General features: G+C 40.0%; 1 protein-coding gene across 1 annotated transcript in view; it reads left to right on the plus strand.

The window, feature by feature from the left end:
• The window catches only part of hsf4 (heat shock transcription factor 4), a 26,191-nt gene extending 13,194 nt beyond the window's left edge, over window positions 1-12,997 (plus strand). The window contains exons 8-13 of the mRNA XM_056386437.1: window positions 58-176; window positions 444-674; window positions 804-921; window positions 1,123-1,188; window positions 8,493-8,590; window positions 9,911-12,997. Of these exons, the coding sequence (XP_056242412.1) occupies window positions 58-176; window positions 444-674; window positions 804-921; window positions 1,123-1,188; window positions 8,493-8,552 (594 nt within the window). The 3' untranslated portion in view covers window positions 8,553-8,590; window positions 9,911-12,997. The remainder of the gene's footprint in view (window positions 1-57; window positions 177-443; window positions 675-803; window positions 922-1,122; window positions 1,189-8,492; window positions 8,591-9,910) is intronic.
• The last annotated feature ends 3,680 nt before the right edge of the window (window positions 12,998-16,677 follow it).

Here is a 16,677-nt window from a genome sequence, read left to right on the forward strand (position 1 = left end):
AACACAGTGGAACCAAGACAAGAAACGTTACCTCAGTCCTCTCCTCTTCATCCTCAGCCATCCAGTGACACTGCTTCTTGCTCTACTAGTGGGCTGACAGGAGGACCAATCATATCAGATGTTACTGACATATCTCAGGCCAGCATGGCCCTCCAAATGCAGCCTGATGAGACCAGGTGAGTGATGCAAAACGTTACCGTTTTCCATTATAGAGGTTTACCTCTACATCTACTGCAGCACCTGTTTTTTTGTTTAGAATATTGTAAAGGAGATCATGGATATTGGATCATAAAACTTTTATCAAAATCAGCAGTTGGTATCGATGCATCAAACTGATATGGACAGGTTTCATAGATTTTTATGTGATTTATTGCATTATGAAACATAGACCCTATTTTAATGTTTTCTTGTCCCACCATCACAACTTTTGACTCTACTAATAGGGAGAAGTGCATGATGCTTATCAAAGAAGAGCCTGTGAGTCCAGGAGTGAGAGGAGGAGGGAAAGGAGGCAGTGTAGGGGGAGGAGAGGCTGTAGCATTGACTTCCTCCTGTGAGGTGTGCTCCTCTGAACCTCCTGTCCTCCCTGTCGCAATGGTCCAGTCTGTTCTGGAGGGGAGGAGCTCCGCGGCCTCTGTGGTGGAGAGGAGGAGTAAGAGACCCGCCCTCGACAGGTAGGTGGTCAGAACGCTCACATAGAAAATTCCATGTACATTCAGATGTTAAGAGACACAAAGGTGCACAGTGAAGTAAGTGTGTGTGTGTGTGTGTGTGTGTGTGTGTGTCTGTGTGTGTGCGCGCAGAGTGGAGGTTTCAGATACAGTGGAGAATGTGGATATGAGCCTGGAGGAGCTGCAGCAGCTGCTGCTCAGGAGCCATCAGCAGAGTACTGTGGAAGCTGGGACCAGCGCTGTTATGGATGTGAGTAATTCTTCATCACTGTACAGAGACACACAAACAGAAACATAGTGACAGACAGCTTGTTCAACTGGAGATACACTGATGTCTGATATTTAAAACTTCAAACTGGTACCTGTATCTGCCATTTTTTACAGCAGCCAATTAACTGAACTATTATTTAATGCTGAATAAATGTTTTTTCTCTGTCCTGTGTCTCCGTAGCCCTTCAGTTTAAGCCTACCTCTGACTGAGTGGAACTTCACAGAGATGGAGTCCAACCTCAAATCAGTAAGTTGTACAGTGTGACAGCTATATACTGTTGATAACAAGTGAACAGAGCATCTAGGAGGATGCTTTCCTACATAAGAGTAACCACCTGCACCTTTAATCATGCTACATGATGGCAACCCAAGATGTATATGTGTATAAAATCCTCATGTCTTCTTCTTTTGAAGACTCGAAGGGGGAAAAACAACCACACTAGGCATTTGTTTTACTTCTTAAGAAGATCTATGTTTTCATTTTCCTGACAAGTGACCTCTTGTGATGTGATGTGAATAATGTCTGCCCGCTCTATAAAAACACCAGCAATCACTATTTGATCAAAGTTTTTACACCACTGCAAAAATGATTTGATTTGAATGATTTTTTGGCAACCTGGGACGCTGCAGCACAGCACTGACATAGTATCAAGTTATACGGTTGATATGGTGAATGTGCTGCAAACGTCAAGCAGTTACTGAACAATGTTAGCATTCTTTCTGGCCTTCTGTCAAATTTCCAAAGTCAAACATTCACTACTTTCTAGCTTTGTTTTTGGTCTCCACCAACTCCTGAGGGAAATATCTGGTTGTTCAGCTGCTAAATGCTCCACTATGTTCACCAGCTGGGTGCTAAGTTTGTATATTTGCTGTTTGGTGCTGGGAAGGTTGCGTACTTTGGATTTACCTGAGCAAACACTGATTAGAGGAGTGAGACTGACCCAAAATAGTAAAGTGGTTGACTACACAACAAAACAATTAGCTAAAAGAGGCTGAAACACTTTGTAGAGCTGAGGGGCGCTGTGAACCAAGTGAAAACTCTCTGTACGTTCATCACCACGAGCGACGCCTTTCGCATTACACAGTGAGTTATTTCATCTGTCATTAAAATAAAAATATTGATTACAGCAGCTTGACTATTACATCCAAAAACCCCGCCTTTTTTCTTGTGTGGTGGGTGAATCATGTCATCTGCTTCCACTGAACGACTCACTTCTTATCATATCATCTGAGTAAGGGTGGACATCTCCCTACAACACACTTTGGCTGGTAGATCTTTCCCATGAGGGGTCATTTAGACTGAATAGCTCTGTGCTTGAAAAATGCACGGTGCTGTGTTGGTGTGCATGTTTTGCTGCAGGCCCAGTGTGAGTAATATATCCATTAGTCTCAAGGATTGTGAAACGCAATCGTTTCATCCTCATTTAATGCCCAGTTTAATCAGCTGTGAGGTAAACTGAATTAATATCGGTAATCTACCGGGAATTTGTGCTTGCACGTATCTGATTGGGTCGGATGCTGTTGCATTTCTTTCCAGCAAAAGCTGAACTTGGTATAACTGTTTTACAATATGTTGCCACAGCCCTCTGCATCTTGGCACCTTATGGAAGTGAATGAGGGGCTGTATTTTTTGATAAAGTGTCAATTTGAGTTCGAACACAGCATTGATGAAGACTCACTGACTGCATAGACACACTGTAGTTAACTACATAAACAACACTCACATCAGTGCAGTGTGGAAAAGTTCCACCAGGTGGAGGGTTTCTGCCAGAAGTGAGATTCAACACACAGCTCATAAAAGAGTCGGTTGTGCATCTGAGGAAGGAGATCAAATTGTCCAACGTCACTCACAGACTTAAGATCTGGAACAAAATAAACTGGGCCATTGCTAAAAAATTCTGCACCCCACCACTGTTCTCACAGTCTGAAGCTCAAATGTCAGAGAGCCCACTGCTAAAACTCAATGCTGGCAGAGTAATCAATAATGTCACTGAAGTCCAATTTTCTAGCCGCCTTGCACTGAATAGACACGATGGTGAGGCTGTTCAATCTGTCTTGACATATTGTGGCGCTTAAATTGTTTTTCATGTGCTTTGTGAAAAGCTCTCTCACCATCAGCAACTGTTGCAGGAAGTGTACATTACAGCTTAATTGTGTAGCTACAGTACCTCTCCAAAAATGCTTTGCCATCTGCTAGATTGCTTTTAACAGCTGAAGTTGGGAGATGATAGGTGCCATGACTGATCTGCAAACTGGTTTCAAGTCAGTGAATGTTTGTTTGCCTAATATGTCATGCAGTTTTTTCTCATCGTTGACTGTGAATGTCAAACAGTGTTAGCTGTCACTCGGACTGCCTCATTTTTGGTCTTCTCATCATGGAAACATTTTCCTCTCCTGTGCCGACTCACGCGTTGTGGAACTGCGGTGCAACATCTGTCACAATAATCACAAGAGTGGTTTCCCGTGTTTAAATGCCCCAGTGTTGGCTGTCTGTTTATCATGAAAAATATGTGCTGAATGAAGAATATTTCTGTCATCAATGCACTGCAATACTTTAGGCCAAACGGTGAGGACAACTGCATTGAGACGTAGGGTAGTTCCTAAAGTCTTTTTTTTTTTGATATTATGAAAAATATCACGTGGCGGGAAATATTGCGATATTCAATATTATTGAAATTCTAGAGTCTAGCAGCTGAGCAATGTATTGATGAGGATGAGGACTCCGGAAAAAACATATTTTTGCCCACCTAGAAATCCAACATCAGTAACTATTTGATATATTTTGAATATTTTCACCACTTTATCTCGCCGTCAAACAGCCCTTTCCTTTGGCACTACATTTTCTCAACCATTGAACACTTAAGTGCACTTACGCCATGCATTGTATTACACCGCCGATCAGCTGTTTGAGTCAGATAGGGCTGTTTGACTGCAAGATGAAAATACGTGCCTGGTGGGTCCTCACATCTCTGAAAGCGTTGTAAGTATTTATCCAAATAAGTATTATGTGGAATTAAATTAAATTGACCACATATTTCAAAATGAATATTAAAGTATATATTTTTTTGGGCTTTTGTGCCTTTATTGGACAGGATAGTGGAGAGAGACAGGAAATGGGGAGGTAGAGAGAGGGGGAATGACATGCAGTAAAGGCAGTCCGATGCGGGACTTGAACCGGGGCCAACTGCAGCGAGGACTGTAGCCTCTACACATGCGGCGTCTGCTTAGACCACTACGCCACACGACGCCCCTCAAAATGAATATTAATGGTTGCTTTTTTCTCATCTGAAATAAATATCCAAATTTTAAATCACATGAGCAGTTTCAGGACGAACATTATAACAGATCTGAGCCTGGCTCAAATGGTTCCCCCCCCCAAAATGCATGCTGGGATCCTTGGCTGCCCCAAACCCACACAAGTCAGTTTGTAAAGTGTCATCAAAAAAAAAAAACCATACCTTCCACTCATTCAGATTGCACTTGGCTGGATGTAGACTTTGAATTGGAGCAGTACTTGGACTGTGACTGATGAGGTTTCACAAATTCACAAAAACACAAGTAGAGGAACACAGACTGAGAAAGGCCTAAAGTGAAAACCGCAGCCTGTTCTATTTAATACACATGAAACATGAAATTATATATGACACGTTAGCTAGCGAGCTTTAGAGGTACTAGAGTTTGCTAAATTTTCATTACAGCCACACCAGCTGCCATTTCTAGCTTTTACTATTCATGCTAGCTTCCCTAATCATCTGCTGACGAGCTGTATGGTTCACAGACCCTCATCTTCTTGTCTAACTAAGTGCTTCCCCCAAAATGTCAAACAATTCCTTTAAGGATAAGACAGCCGCAAGCTAAGTAAATACCCAAAAGATTTTCTGGTGCCATTTATTCATGAGGAGCCCTTTTTAAAAGTCTTATGAGTTGTACCTAATAACTTTAATGATGGTAATGAATAACTTACCAATTCTTTATTAATTAGTTAAGAGCCACTAATAAGAGCAACTTTAAGCTTGATGGGTTGTGAAAAATCTCTCTTGCTGTTGAATCATTAATAGTCAAATCATTAATGAACACAAGTTTCTTACTTTCTAGTTGGCCATCAAGTCTGCAATTATAACATAAGTCAGTCAGTAATTGATAAAGGGTAAATAACATCAGTTTTGCCGTCACAAATGTTTATAGAGCCATTGATAAAATGTTGCACTTTGATAAGCCATCAGCTTGTTAATCACCTGCAGTTATTAGGTAATTATGGGAAGTTACTGATAAATTATTTTTGCATTAATTCATAATTTTAATATATAGTTGATAGTTAATCAATGCAGCGCTTTCCCACTGGGTCAGTGGTCAAATGGTTCACAGGAGGGGTCTACCTGATCGAATCAAGTTAAAAAGACAAAGCAAGCCTTTAATGGTTTTTAACTTATGAACCCTGATGACTAATCAGATAGTGCTACAGGATTTTCTGTCCTCTGCTGAGCCTTCCTGCTCACGTCATGTGCAATTCTTGATCTTAAGAGCTGAGCAAAGATAATAACAAGGTCCTTTTGTATGCCGCGTTTTCTTGCTCCAATAGAAGTGGATCATAACATGTCAACAACTCTAGAAAAAGTCATTATCATCCATTATCCAGAGCTGCAGTCCTCCGTCTAGAAGGCAGATTTCTTGATGCTCAGTGTAATATCTCGTTTAAAAGAGAGCTTGGTTCTCCTCTATCCCTGTTTGATTTTGTTTGTGCAGCTGACAGTCAATACTACTCCCACTAATTAGAGACTGCTGCAGGTTTTTCCACTTCCAGTGACAGGCTGAGTGTGCGTCTCGTTTGCCTCATATTCCGGTGATTTATCATACGCTCTGTGCCATTTACCCAACGACGTTGTGTAACCATCTTTGGGAGCTCCCGTGTGACTTGAAGATCTCGTTTTGTTCATGAGGGAAAATCTCTTTTTTTGACTTCATACACTGAATATTGCTCATGAAATGACTTGCCTTCACAGTGCTCAGGCTTTGCTGTGTAAGGTCTGTCTCTGGAGGTTTATTGGCAGCCAGTTATATCTATCACTATCTGTTCTCTCTGGCCGCAGTCCTGGGCCAGCAGACAAATTGATATTGCTCTTTTACATTCATCCCTCTTTGTGTTCCCTGGTTGTGCCTTCTCTCTGTCTTTCCACCCTCAGCTTCTTCATTACTGCTGCTGTTGCTCTTCTACCTTTGCTTCCTCTCGTTCCTCTCTGTTTCCTGACAAGCCCACACTTCCTTCAGAGGCAGTATCTGTAGAGCAGATATACAAAGAACTGTTGACAGATGAATGTAGCTTACAGGAAGGCATTTCAATTCAAGAAGATGTGGTGGTGATAAGGAAGCAGAAATTAGTTTCAGTATGCTTTTAGACATGCTTTAAATGTGTTTTAGCAAACCTTGTGTGAATAGCCTTGCAGACAGTTAATACTAACGTTTTGGGCTAAAATTAGGTTTTTAGATGTGGTACACTGACTGTTGGGTGTCCAATTCACTCAAGTCAAAGTCGATCAAATAAACCATGTGCTGATAATAACACCATTTAATTCTCAACTCGCTTTCATCTGAAGTCCCCTTTGTGATTGTAAGTGCAGGATGCATTATTCGGTGAAACTAACAATAGCTGCTGAGTAGTGCATTCCCTATTATATCAGATCAGGTCATTCTGATTGTATGAAACCCACATCGCTGAGCCAAAATGGCCAAATAATAAACGAATAATGTATATACTGATAACCTCATTTGATTACTAAGTATCAGGAGAGAAGCATAAGAAGTGGATGCATTATTCATCAGAATGGATTCTGTAGCTGCTGAGATTCTCGCCCCCTCTTATTTTAGCTAGACCTAAGGGAACATGCTTGTTTGGTACAAGACCCAACAAAAATCACATCATCATCATTTAAAATATTTTTTCACATTCGCAATATCAAATACCAAAATAATCACAATATGTTTAGTTTTTTTGCATATCGCATATTACAGAGATAAAACAAGGCGAATAAATCAAATAAAAACAAGTCAAACAGTTGTTTGCCCATATAAATACATATCTGCACTCTTTTATATACAGTCTATGATCTACACTGATGTAGAGAATGTACAGTAGAAGCGAACACACACACCTACAGGCTCGACATCAGCAGATTACAAAAATGCCAACCCAAAAAAGTTGTTTTCTTCAAATGTTAACACAGATATCTGCAGTCTGACGTGTACAGGAAGTGCATTCCAGAGTTTAGAGGCCTTGACAGGTCTATTATATATTCTGGGGCCAGCCCAAGTTGGGCTTTAAAAGTAAGTAATAAAACTTTAAAGTCAACTCTAAAATGTAAAGGGAGCTGGTGCATTGATGCTAAAACAGGTGATCCCGTACACAGAGGGGATATTGCTTTTCATGGTGCATCTGCATCCTCAGTCTTCGTTTGCATTCTTTTACCCGTCCAGATCTTTCATCCTCATTGATGAAGCTGACAAAGAAGATTATCTTGTTTTTTAAAGTCATTACAGTGACTGATAGCGTTTACTTCAGCTGTGCGCTTGCAGTTCTCGGTAGGCAGCGTGAACACGTGAGCCTGATAGTGTGTCTCACAGTAAAAGTGTGTCAGCTGCCTGTACTGGCTCGCATGTGGTATTCTAATGATTATAACTGTTGTTATGGACAGAGGTGAATCAGCTTGCTTTGGTGGCCTGTGCTGAGTGTGTGGCTGCAGGTAAAAGTTGTGTTGAGCCTTCTTCATGTCGTGGATCCACTTCAACGAAAACACCAGTTATTGAGAGTGTGACCACCTGATGACCCTGTAGACTTGCCTGTACTCTCACACTCACACACAAGTTCATCTGAAACCACGCTCTGTTCTTTGGTAGGACAGGACAAAGACATAATTCAGGAAAAGGTTTCTCATACCAGAGGAGTTGCTGTTGGCTATCATGAAGATACTGATGGTGGTTGAAAAACTGAGGCCCACCTATCAACTCAATAGTGCAGCAACTGTAGTGAGCAGATACAATGCACATGTAAGGCTGGGTCACACCGCTAAGCATCTGCTCTGAGGGATGGAAATCAATAAACATTTCTCTTTAGTGATGGCTGCTAAATGATGAACATGTCAGATAATAGATTTTACATCTTGTAACTACATTAAGGAGTATTGAAAACACGAGTACAGAGCCGAGTTAAAAGTATACTGACACTGTAACTGAAATCACTCAGTTTGCTTCTTATTAAATGTAGTTGTCAGCTGCCTGTATATTTTTTTTATATCTATTTCCTTTCTGTCCCTTATCTCTTCTAAATGCCATAATTTGGTGTTTTTACAATAATATTGTCACTTCCTCTTTATTCTATTCACAACATCTTTTATCTGATTGAGGTTCAATTCACTGTTATTCAGCAGAAGGTTCTGCTCTTAGTCTTTTATTATTTGTCATAAAATTGAGAGTTAGGGGTTACGGTACTTAATGTGTGTGTGTGTGTGTGTGTGTGTGTGTGTGTGGTGTGTGTGTGTGTGTGTGTGTTCTCCTTCATAGTACATGTTCCAGAATCAGGAAGCGGAGGCTTTTCCAGCTGCTGGCTGCGAGGAGCAGTGACTGATCTGAGCTGTGGACTGTCCTTTCTGAAGTGGAAGGTAACAATCCTGTGACTTAATCTGCTAATGAAGTGGTCAGTATTTTCACATCTGGACGACATACTAATCTTAAAGGATCAAATCCCATGAAGACATGAAAAACCCACCATGTCTTATTTCTGTCTTTAAGCACTTTCTGACTTCTCCATCCTCTCTGCAGCACTCAGCCACAAGACCATTGTTTCCTACTGAAAATACAAATCTTTAAAACTGGGTTATGAATGTATACTTTCCTTAAACAGCTGGTCAATGTAGTTTTTAAGAAACGTTACTCATACAGATGTAAATATTACATTTGCAGGGGGACTATTCATGGCCGTGGATTAGTATGGCTGTTGATGAATTGATGAGTATTTGAGGCATCGTGTAGCAGTGATGGTTTATATTGGAGTGAGTCAAAATAAACTAGACTGCCCATGTTCATGGTAATGAAGGAAAATGTCACCCAGTGCAACAGTTTGGCTCATTTATATATTTTTAATTTATGGCACACACGAATACACAATATTAGGCTTTGGCTACACACACAGTGCTACTTAGAAAAGTCGGTTTATAGTTGTTTTTTATCTTTTCATGGAATTTGCTGACAATATTAAAAATATAGACTCTTGTCAAACTTAACCACTAAAACAAAAATACCAGAGGATTATATGTCGGACATTGAACATATTTCCAAGAAAACAGAGATTCTTCCAACTACTTTCCTGAAACTGCTCTTTAGCAAAATAATGACATCACCATGGTAACAGGAAAATGTCATGCAGGTGCATTTTAAGCAGCTGTATTGTGAACATGTGACCGGCATGCAATATATATGTGGTTGGAGCATTAAAGTGCATGTAAATGCATGTTATTGTTTTCAAGTGCGTCTTAACGGAATACTCATTCGTACATAATCAGCCCCTCTTTCCATACTGGCCATTAAGTAATCATTTTCTAACTTGACTAGTAAAAAAAACAGCATGTACAGTTATTGTTCAGGACAGGGAAGTTGATATGAGGCTTCAGTCACCTCTTTTTGTTTCCCTGGGCAATGTTTCCTGGGTGAGCTGTACCACCAGTACCAGTGTGGAGAGGAGGGATGATTACAGCAACCAATAACTCTACATATGGCATATAATACATGAACAAACTGGAACCATTCTTTAAATTAAAACTTACCTTCATCTGAACCTCTGTGGTCTTGAATGAGTTACCTCGGCGAGAGATGAGCACCGTACCCACACTGATCCTTAATGATGGAAATACAGTCTCGCTAGTGTTACGGATTCTATAGTTAACGGTTGTTTCCTGACTCTGCCACCTTGTTTCTCTCCTCAGGCCACAGAAGCTGCTGCTACCCTCATTATTCCACTCTGCATGAGTTTGATCACACGGCCCTGCCAGGCTCTTTCCTACACAAGGCTTTATTTTCATTCTTTACACATCCACATATCTACAGAATGAAACAGCCTGTGGAGAAAATGTCGATTTTTTTTTTTTTTTTTTTTAATGAACTGATCAAAGCTTACATTTCCTGGTTAGCTGACTGCCATTGGCCGCATCAGCTACCGGCTCTGTGGGCATGACCGATGCCTGCATTGGAAAGACGCTGGTCTAAGTTACCAAAACAAACAAAAACAAACAAAAAAACAAGTGTGTTATGACATGATTATATCTAGACTCCAGTATTAAGCCAGCTGGATGCAGACAGTGCATTCTCGGCTCCAGCACTTTAGTCTTTGTGTGAGAGGGAGTTCCTGCTTGTGGAAGTGATTTTTTTTCTTCCTATAAAGAATCTATTACGGATGTATACAAATGAATATTTTTATTATTTTATGCTTATTACAAAAACACTGTATTTGTATTCAGGGGAAAAATAGTCACTGGGGGGCACAGTAGAATATATTACAAGTTATGTGATTTTTTTTCAGTCTGTGTAAGGATGTAGGAAATGTAAGGGCTCCTCATATAATTAATGCATTTCAAATCATGATATATGTGTTGAGACAGATGAGAGGTGTGTTAACCTTCGTGATATGAAAGGTTCTTCTAGCAAAAATATGGATTCAAGCCACTCTAAAATCCAGAAAGAGAAACCTTTTTTTTTTTAAGCATATCATGATAGAAGGTTTTACCCATCTAATGTATCTTTGCACAGGCCTGACATGTAGCCAGAGACTTAGAGTTACTCCTCTTCTGTCCATTTAAATGTGAGGTTTCAAGTTCATATTAAAAAGACTTCTCATTTGACAAAAGCATGAACACCACTGCATTTTTGCACAATCCGTATCACTAGTTACATATAGTTATGACAAAAGGTCAATTATTTTCTGTTTGTAGATGACCAACGCTCTGTTGCTCTCAGTGGCAGGGTTTTCCAAAACTCGAAGGCAAAATTTAGTCTTTCATCATGAGGTTTCTGAATGTTACTACTGTTGTCATCTGGAAACAAAGACCACATGTTGAGTCAAGACATACGGTCTTTCATGAGTGTGCATAGAACATAGAAACTCTGATAAACAGTCAAGACAGTGGGATGCTGGTTTTCATACTCTGTAGAAAAAAACAAACAAACAAAAAGAAAAACTCAATTGTCCAGGAGCCAGTCTTTAAAAAGATTTCATTATGATTGACTATGTGTCATTAAATGTATGGTGGGGTGGTTACTTGAGAATTTAATTAATTTAATTATAAAACCATGAATACCTGCTTGACGAAATGCATATTAATTCTCTGGATTACTAAAAATCATTAACAATTCTAACTGATAATGCCATTCGATGTAAAATATTAGTCCTCGGCACTGGTTGCGGGCAACAGTTTAAATATTAACTTAGTGCTAAATATACTTCTGGGAAACCTCCTGGAGATGAGTTGAATTGTGCAATACTGTACAGAACTGTGAGAACTCACAAAATTGCAATACATGGATGACCATAGGAATGTAGGAAACAACAACTGTGAGTGGTGGACTGGAACACAGTAAGATGCACTGCAGAAGGATAATGTTAGCCTGTCAATCCAAAAGCCCTGCTAGCTCTTCACACTGAGTTGATCTAATTGTAATTCAGGTACATGTCAGCTACAGTGTAGCCCAGGCTACTGCAGCTATTTGCATAGCTTTGTAGCTACGTCATCACCCCTTAATATTTAAACTATAAGTAATGGATCTAATATTAGGGATGCATGTTTGCACTGAATCGCTGCACATTTTGTCCCCTCTGTGAATCCGAAAGCTCAGCTATCTCTTTACACTGAGGAAGACCAAAAGGATTTCAAACATCTGACTGACCAGCTGAGCAGCAACTCCTGCTAGCAGCTAGCAGGGCTGAAGTGCAGGCCGTGATTTGCATTAGCTTTTGGAAAAAGGCGAAGCATTGTATTTTCTCAACGATGTAATTTTGAATCTGTTGTGAACTCTGCAATGCTACAACTGCTGTAACGCTGTCATTGAAATTTACTAAATTAATGATGCTGTAACTTTGCATCTAGATTCAGCACAGTGTGATTCTACAAAAGCTAAAAAAGAAATTCCTTAGACATGATTACAATACAATATATATTTGAGTTTTCTTATGTCTGCATTAAGTGAGTAAAAATACAATAAACTACGAAAGAGTAGCTTGAACAAATGAAAGAATGTGTTCATAATGTGTAGACTTAACTAAACATTATATTGAATTTGTCAGTCAAAAAGCTAATGCAAACTGCCCCCTGCAGATTAACATTCTTGTGGCAGACCCTCCTTCTGTGTGCAGGCTTTGGGGAGAAGGGAGAAAAAGCAAGCTGTGGTGTATAACAAGTGAAATTGCACTAAAAATGACAGTTGTATGATATTTGAGAGTATACAGTACATTTTAGACATAGCATTTATTCTTGTTCCTCATGATAATATGAGTGTTAATGATTTTTTTCAAGGAGTGATACATACACACATTCAGTTGCTGTTGTGTTCTTAATTTATTCTGTTTTCCATTTTAATCATTTGCACTGGAAATAAACGGATGTGTGTTCAAATGACATTTATGCTTGTCAGGATTGCAAATAGATAAAGAAGTATTTTTGTTCATTGAGTGAAAAGATCTCTGCTGTAACAAAAGCCTGGCATCCCAAAAGCACCTCTGCACTATGAAAGGACAACACTAGCCTACATCAGTATATACAATATATGAACAAAATTAGACAGTGAAACCCTTTCCTGCTACAACGAAGAACATCTGCCGTCAGTGAAGACGGAGAGATGATCTTAGTGCTTAGATGCTTTTGAAAGTGGGCCACAACCTGCTGAAAATGTGAATTGTTTTAAATGGTTTTTTGCAAAGACTAAGGTGTATTGTTACACAGAGTCAAAGAAACTGAAAATGTATTCCACCTGTGTATGAAATATTTAAGTTGTTAAAACAAATAAAAATGAAAGAAGGCAGACTAAGAGACATTTCGATTTTTCTCTTTGAATTGGTGCTTGAACTTCCGTGCATTTCCGATCTGTGAATTTACAGATTACAGTCGATTTTAAAATCAGGTTGCATCGCACACACGTAGGAGAAACTAATTTCAAACATTATACACACTACAAGATTATTGTCCCAGAGGGAGCAATCCAGGAGCACACGCCACCTCACATGATGTCATCTCATGTTATACTGTATGTCATGGGGAAGCACATGTAAACAAACTGGAGACTGCGATGCAACAACTGGCTGAAACTGACGTGATCATAATCATCTCGATTTTAAATCGTAAATATCAAACTTCATCAAATATACTGTATATATATATATATATATACGTATATATATATATATATATATATATATGTGTGTGTATTATTACTGTAAGATATTTAAAGTGTATTGTGTTCTCCATGGCAGTGTGTATCTGTTATTGAAATCCAAAGCTCTCTGAACTTCTACTGCATTTAACCCTGCTTCCTTTTCTTATTTAGAGTGTTGCAGTGTGTGAGAGTCTCTCTCTCTCTCTCTATGTGTGGGTGGGTGTGTGTGTGTGTGTGTGTGTGTGTGTGTGTGTGTGTGTGCGCATGTGCGTGCATACTTTTGCACCTATCAAACAGTTGGCCTCTTCATCATTACACATTCATCCACAGGGAATTGTTTGAAATGATTCATGTAAAAATCATGTTTGCCTGAATGCTGTATAGGATACTTGCCTTCACATGCTGTTTTGAGCGAGCCCTTGTTTACAACAGAGGTGGCGAAGGGCAAAGTTGGCACAACCCGTGGAGCCACGCACGCTAGAAGCCTTACAGGTTGTTGAAAGTGGGAATCTTTTAAAGTTGACACTGACTTTGGACCACCTCTGATTGACAGCAATACCAACAAGTTGATTTATTGTTTATTAACAATCATTTACAAATCTGTTCTGCCACAGTATCATCTGGTGGTGTTTTCACTGTTTTCTCTGCCCTGTTGCTAATGCTGTACCATGCACTTCAATACAGACATGTACAGACACCTACACACACACCTACAGACACACACACCTACACACACACACACACACACACACAGGAAGTATGGCTGCTATAAATATCATTACCTCTCACCTCAGCGTTTGTGCCTCTTCGACTTGTCTTCTCCTTGTTTCATCGTGGCTGAGCTGCACTCGTCTCCAGTTACGCCTCTGATGTAGCAGATATTCCATTTGTGATTCCTCCAAATTAGATTCCCCCCCTTTTAACCAGCCATCAACCTGAGAGTGTTACTTGCACAATCAAAAAATGTTCTTACAGCGATGATGTCAGAGAAAATGTTGCTGTCTCTGATGAGAGTTGCAGTCTGGTATGAACACTGACTGTCACTGTGAAAGAATATATTTTTCCTTCCCTTAAGTACAAATGAATCATCAGTGAATCGGCGAATTTTCTAAATTTAAACTTCAGGTTGTCAGTAGTCTTGTTTTGAATGTTTCTTATCACTTTGTTGTAGTTCTTGATGGTGTTAATGTTTCTGTGAAATCAACTGTTCACAAGCTTAGCCTCATTGATTCTAGTTTTCCTGTGTTTCAAGGCAAAAAAACAATTGATAACTTTTATAACTAATATAATTTTTCACAAAGCTATTAACATGTCCGCTCTGGTGGACTGCATGCGTTTGAGCGTTTCTCTTGAAGCAATATGTATTAACAGACTGATGAATGGCTGTGTATTAGGTGAAAAATATGAAACTCTAGTGGATTTTCAGACTGTTTAACAAACACTTTTACACATTTTAACCTTTTTATGCTGTTCAGGACTTTTGAACTGTAAACTTTGTAGCCTGTATTGTTTCAAATTATATTTTGAAAATCAAAAACTCAGCAATATGGCCTCTTCAGTGCAACTGACTCTTATATCAGTTCATCAAATCTATGCACTGAGAGTTGAAAGCACCCAGGACACAAAGCTAAAATAAACTGCATACAGATGTACTTGGTCTTTTTGCGTGCATGCAGCAGCATGGCATCTGTTGGCATTTTGTGCTTCGGTGAGCTGGGTCCAATGATTCCCATGGTGAAACCTGACCTCAGGAGGTACCTTGGTCACTGCTCTGCGCTTCAACAGAGGTGGGATCCCACTGGGTCTTCCTCTTTTGTTTGTCTGGATGGAGCCTGCATTTATTAGCACAGGAGATACAGATGCCTTGAAATGCAGATGATCCTTCTGTTCCGATCCAAACGTTATGTAGACACGAAAAGAGCATTCACAGTGTTCCCATCCGAAAAGTGAAAGAACTTTCGGATGTACCACCGTTTGTTCTTGCTTACATTGCGACACATGGAGCCATGAGATCTACTCCTCCCACGTGTTGGTTGCACAGCTTCACAGAAAATGACCTTTGGATGCTAAGAATCTTCCTGTCTTTCTTCTTGTCTGGGCCAAATCTGGTGGGGACTGACCGATACAGGAGGAAGCCATGTGGATCACTGAACTGTCTAACCAACGTGTGACAGTGATGTTTAAGCCCCCCTCCTTCTTCTTTGAGTTGCTTCTCGTTCTTCGGTTTGAGCTGTGTTTCCTCGAGCCTGTTCACTCTGCATGTGCCAGTGTTATAGGGGCCTTGTAGTTTCACTGCCTAAATGAGTGGAATGGGACAAAAAAACCCCTATTAATTTACCTTCAGGTCATCATGGAGGCTCATGACTACATGTGCAGCAATTCCCAATCCAGTTACCTGACCGTGCCCAGCTGAACCTTGGTACGCTTTGAAGCCGTTTCTCGAATGTACTGTTTGAACAATCTGTGGACTGCTAAGGGAATAATCTGCTCAACAGCTGATTGAAATTCATCAGGGTCTGCTGCTGAACGGAAGGCTCAACACCGATCTTATTTTTGACGAGTTTATCGGCGTTTCCTGGCTACTGAGTGTAATTATCCACAAAGTGAACGATCATCAGAATCTGTTCAATTCTGTCGGCGGGCTTGACATTTGCTATCAAATTAAGACGAAGACCTTCCTTCTGTTGACCAGTACATTCTTAATCATGGGTATTTGAGGTATGACATGACAATATTTATCCCTCAGCTCCACTGTCACGGTCGCACGGTCAGCATTCGCATTGCCACTATAATTATCATCACTGGACTCTGAAGGAATGTCCTCCACTATCCTATGGGTCTCTCTGTCTCGTTTGACCGTTTATGCTCTACAAAATAGATAAGAAGGCCTGGGACACACCGCCCGCGTCACATGTGTGTGGCGATTGTTGAACATCTTGGTTTTCAGCACCAATGTTAACAGGTTAGAACAGCAACACAACCTGCATGAGACCCTCATGGCATGAGGGATCAGGTGCCTCGTCTATTTTTCATGCGGTATCCAGCAAAAATAGACGGGGAAAAGATGCGTTGATGGTCATGTTGACATCATACTAGCAACATTATATAACACTCAAACCTTCCATTATTGTTTCAATCTCTAGGCTGTATGAAAAAATATAAATACTGTGTTAAATATTTTTAACCATTTTGGCAATTGCATGTGGAGACAGTGAAGGCCACATGTACTATTTAGTCGCAGAAACCCAGTGTGAGCTATAATTATATTATGTCAATAATTTAACAGGTGGAGCGCGGTATTTTTCCAATTTTCTCTCTCTCTCTCTCGCAC

Source organism: Seriola aureovittata, chromosome 10 (assembly GCF_021018895.1).
Source record: "Seriola aureovittata isolate HTS-2021-v1 ecotype China chromosome 10, ASM2101889v1, whole genome shotgun sequence".
Classification (NCBI taxonomy): Eukaryota; Metazoa; Chordata; class Actinopteri; order Carangiformes; family Carangidae; genus Seriola; species Seriola aureovittata.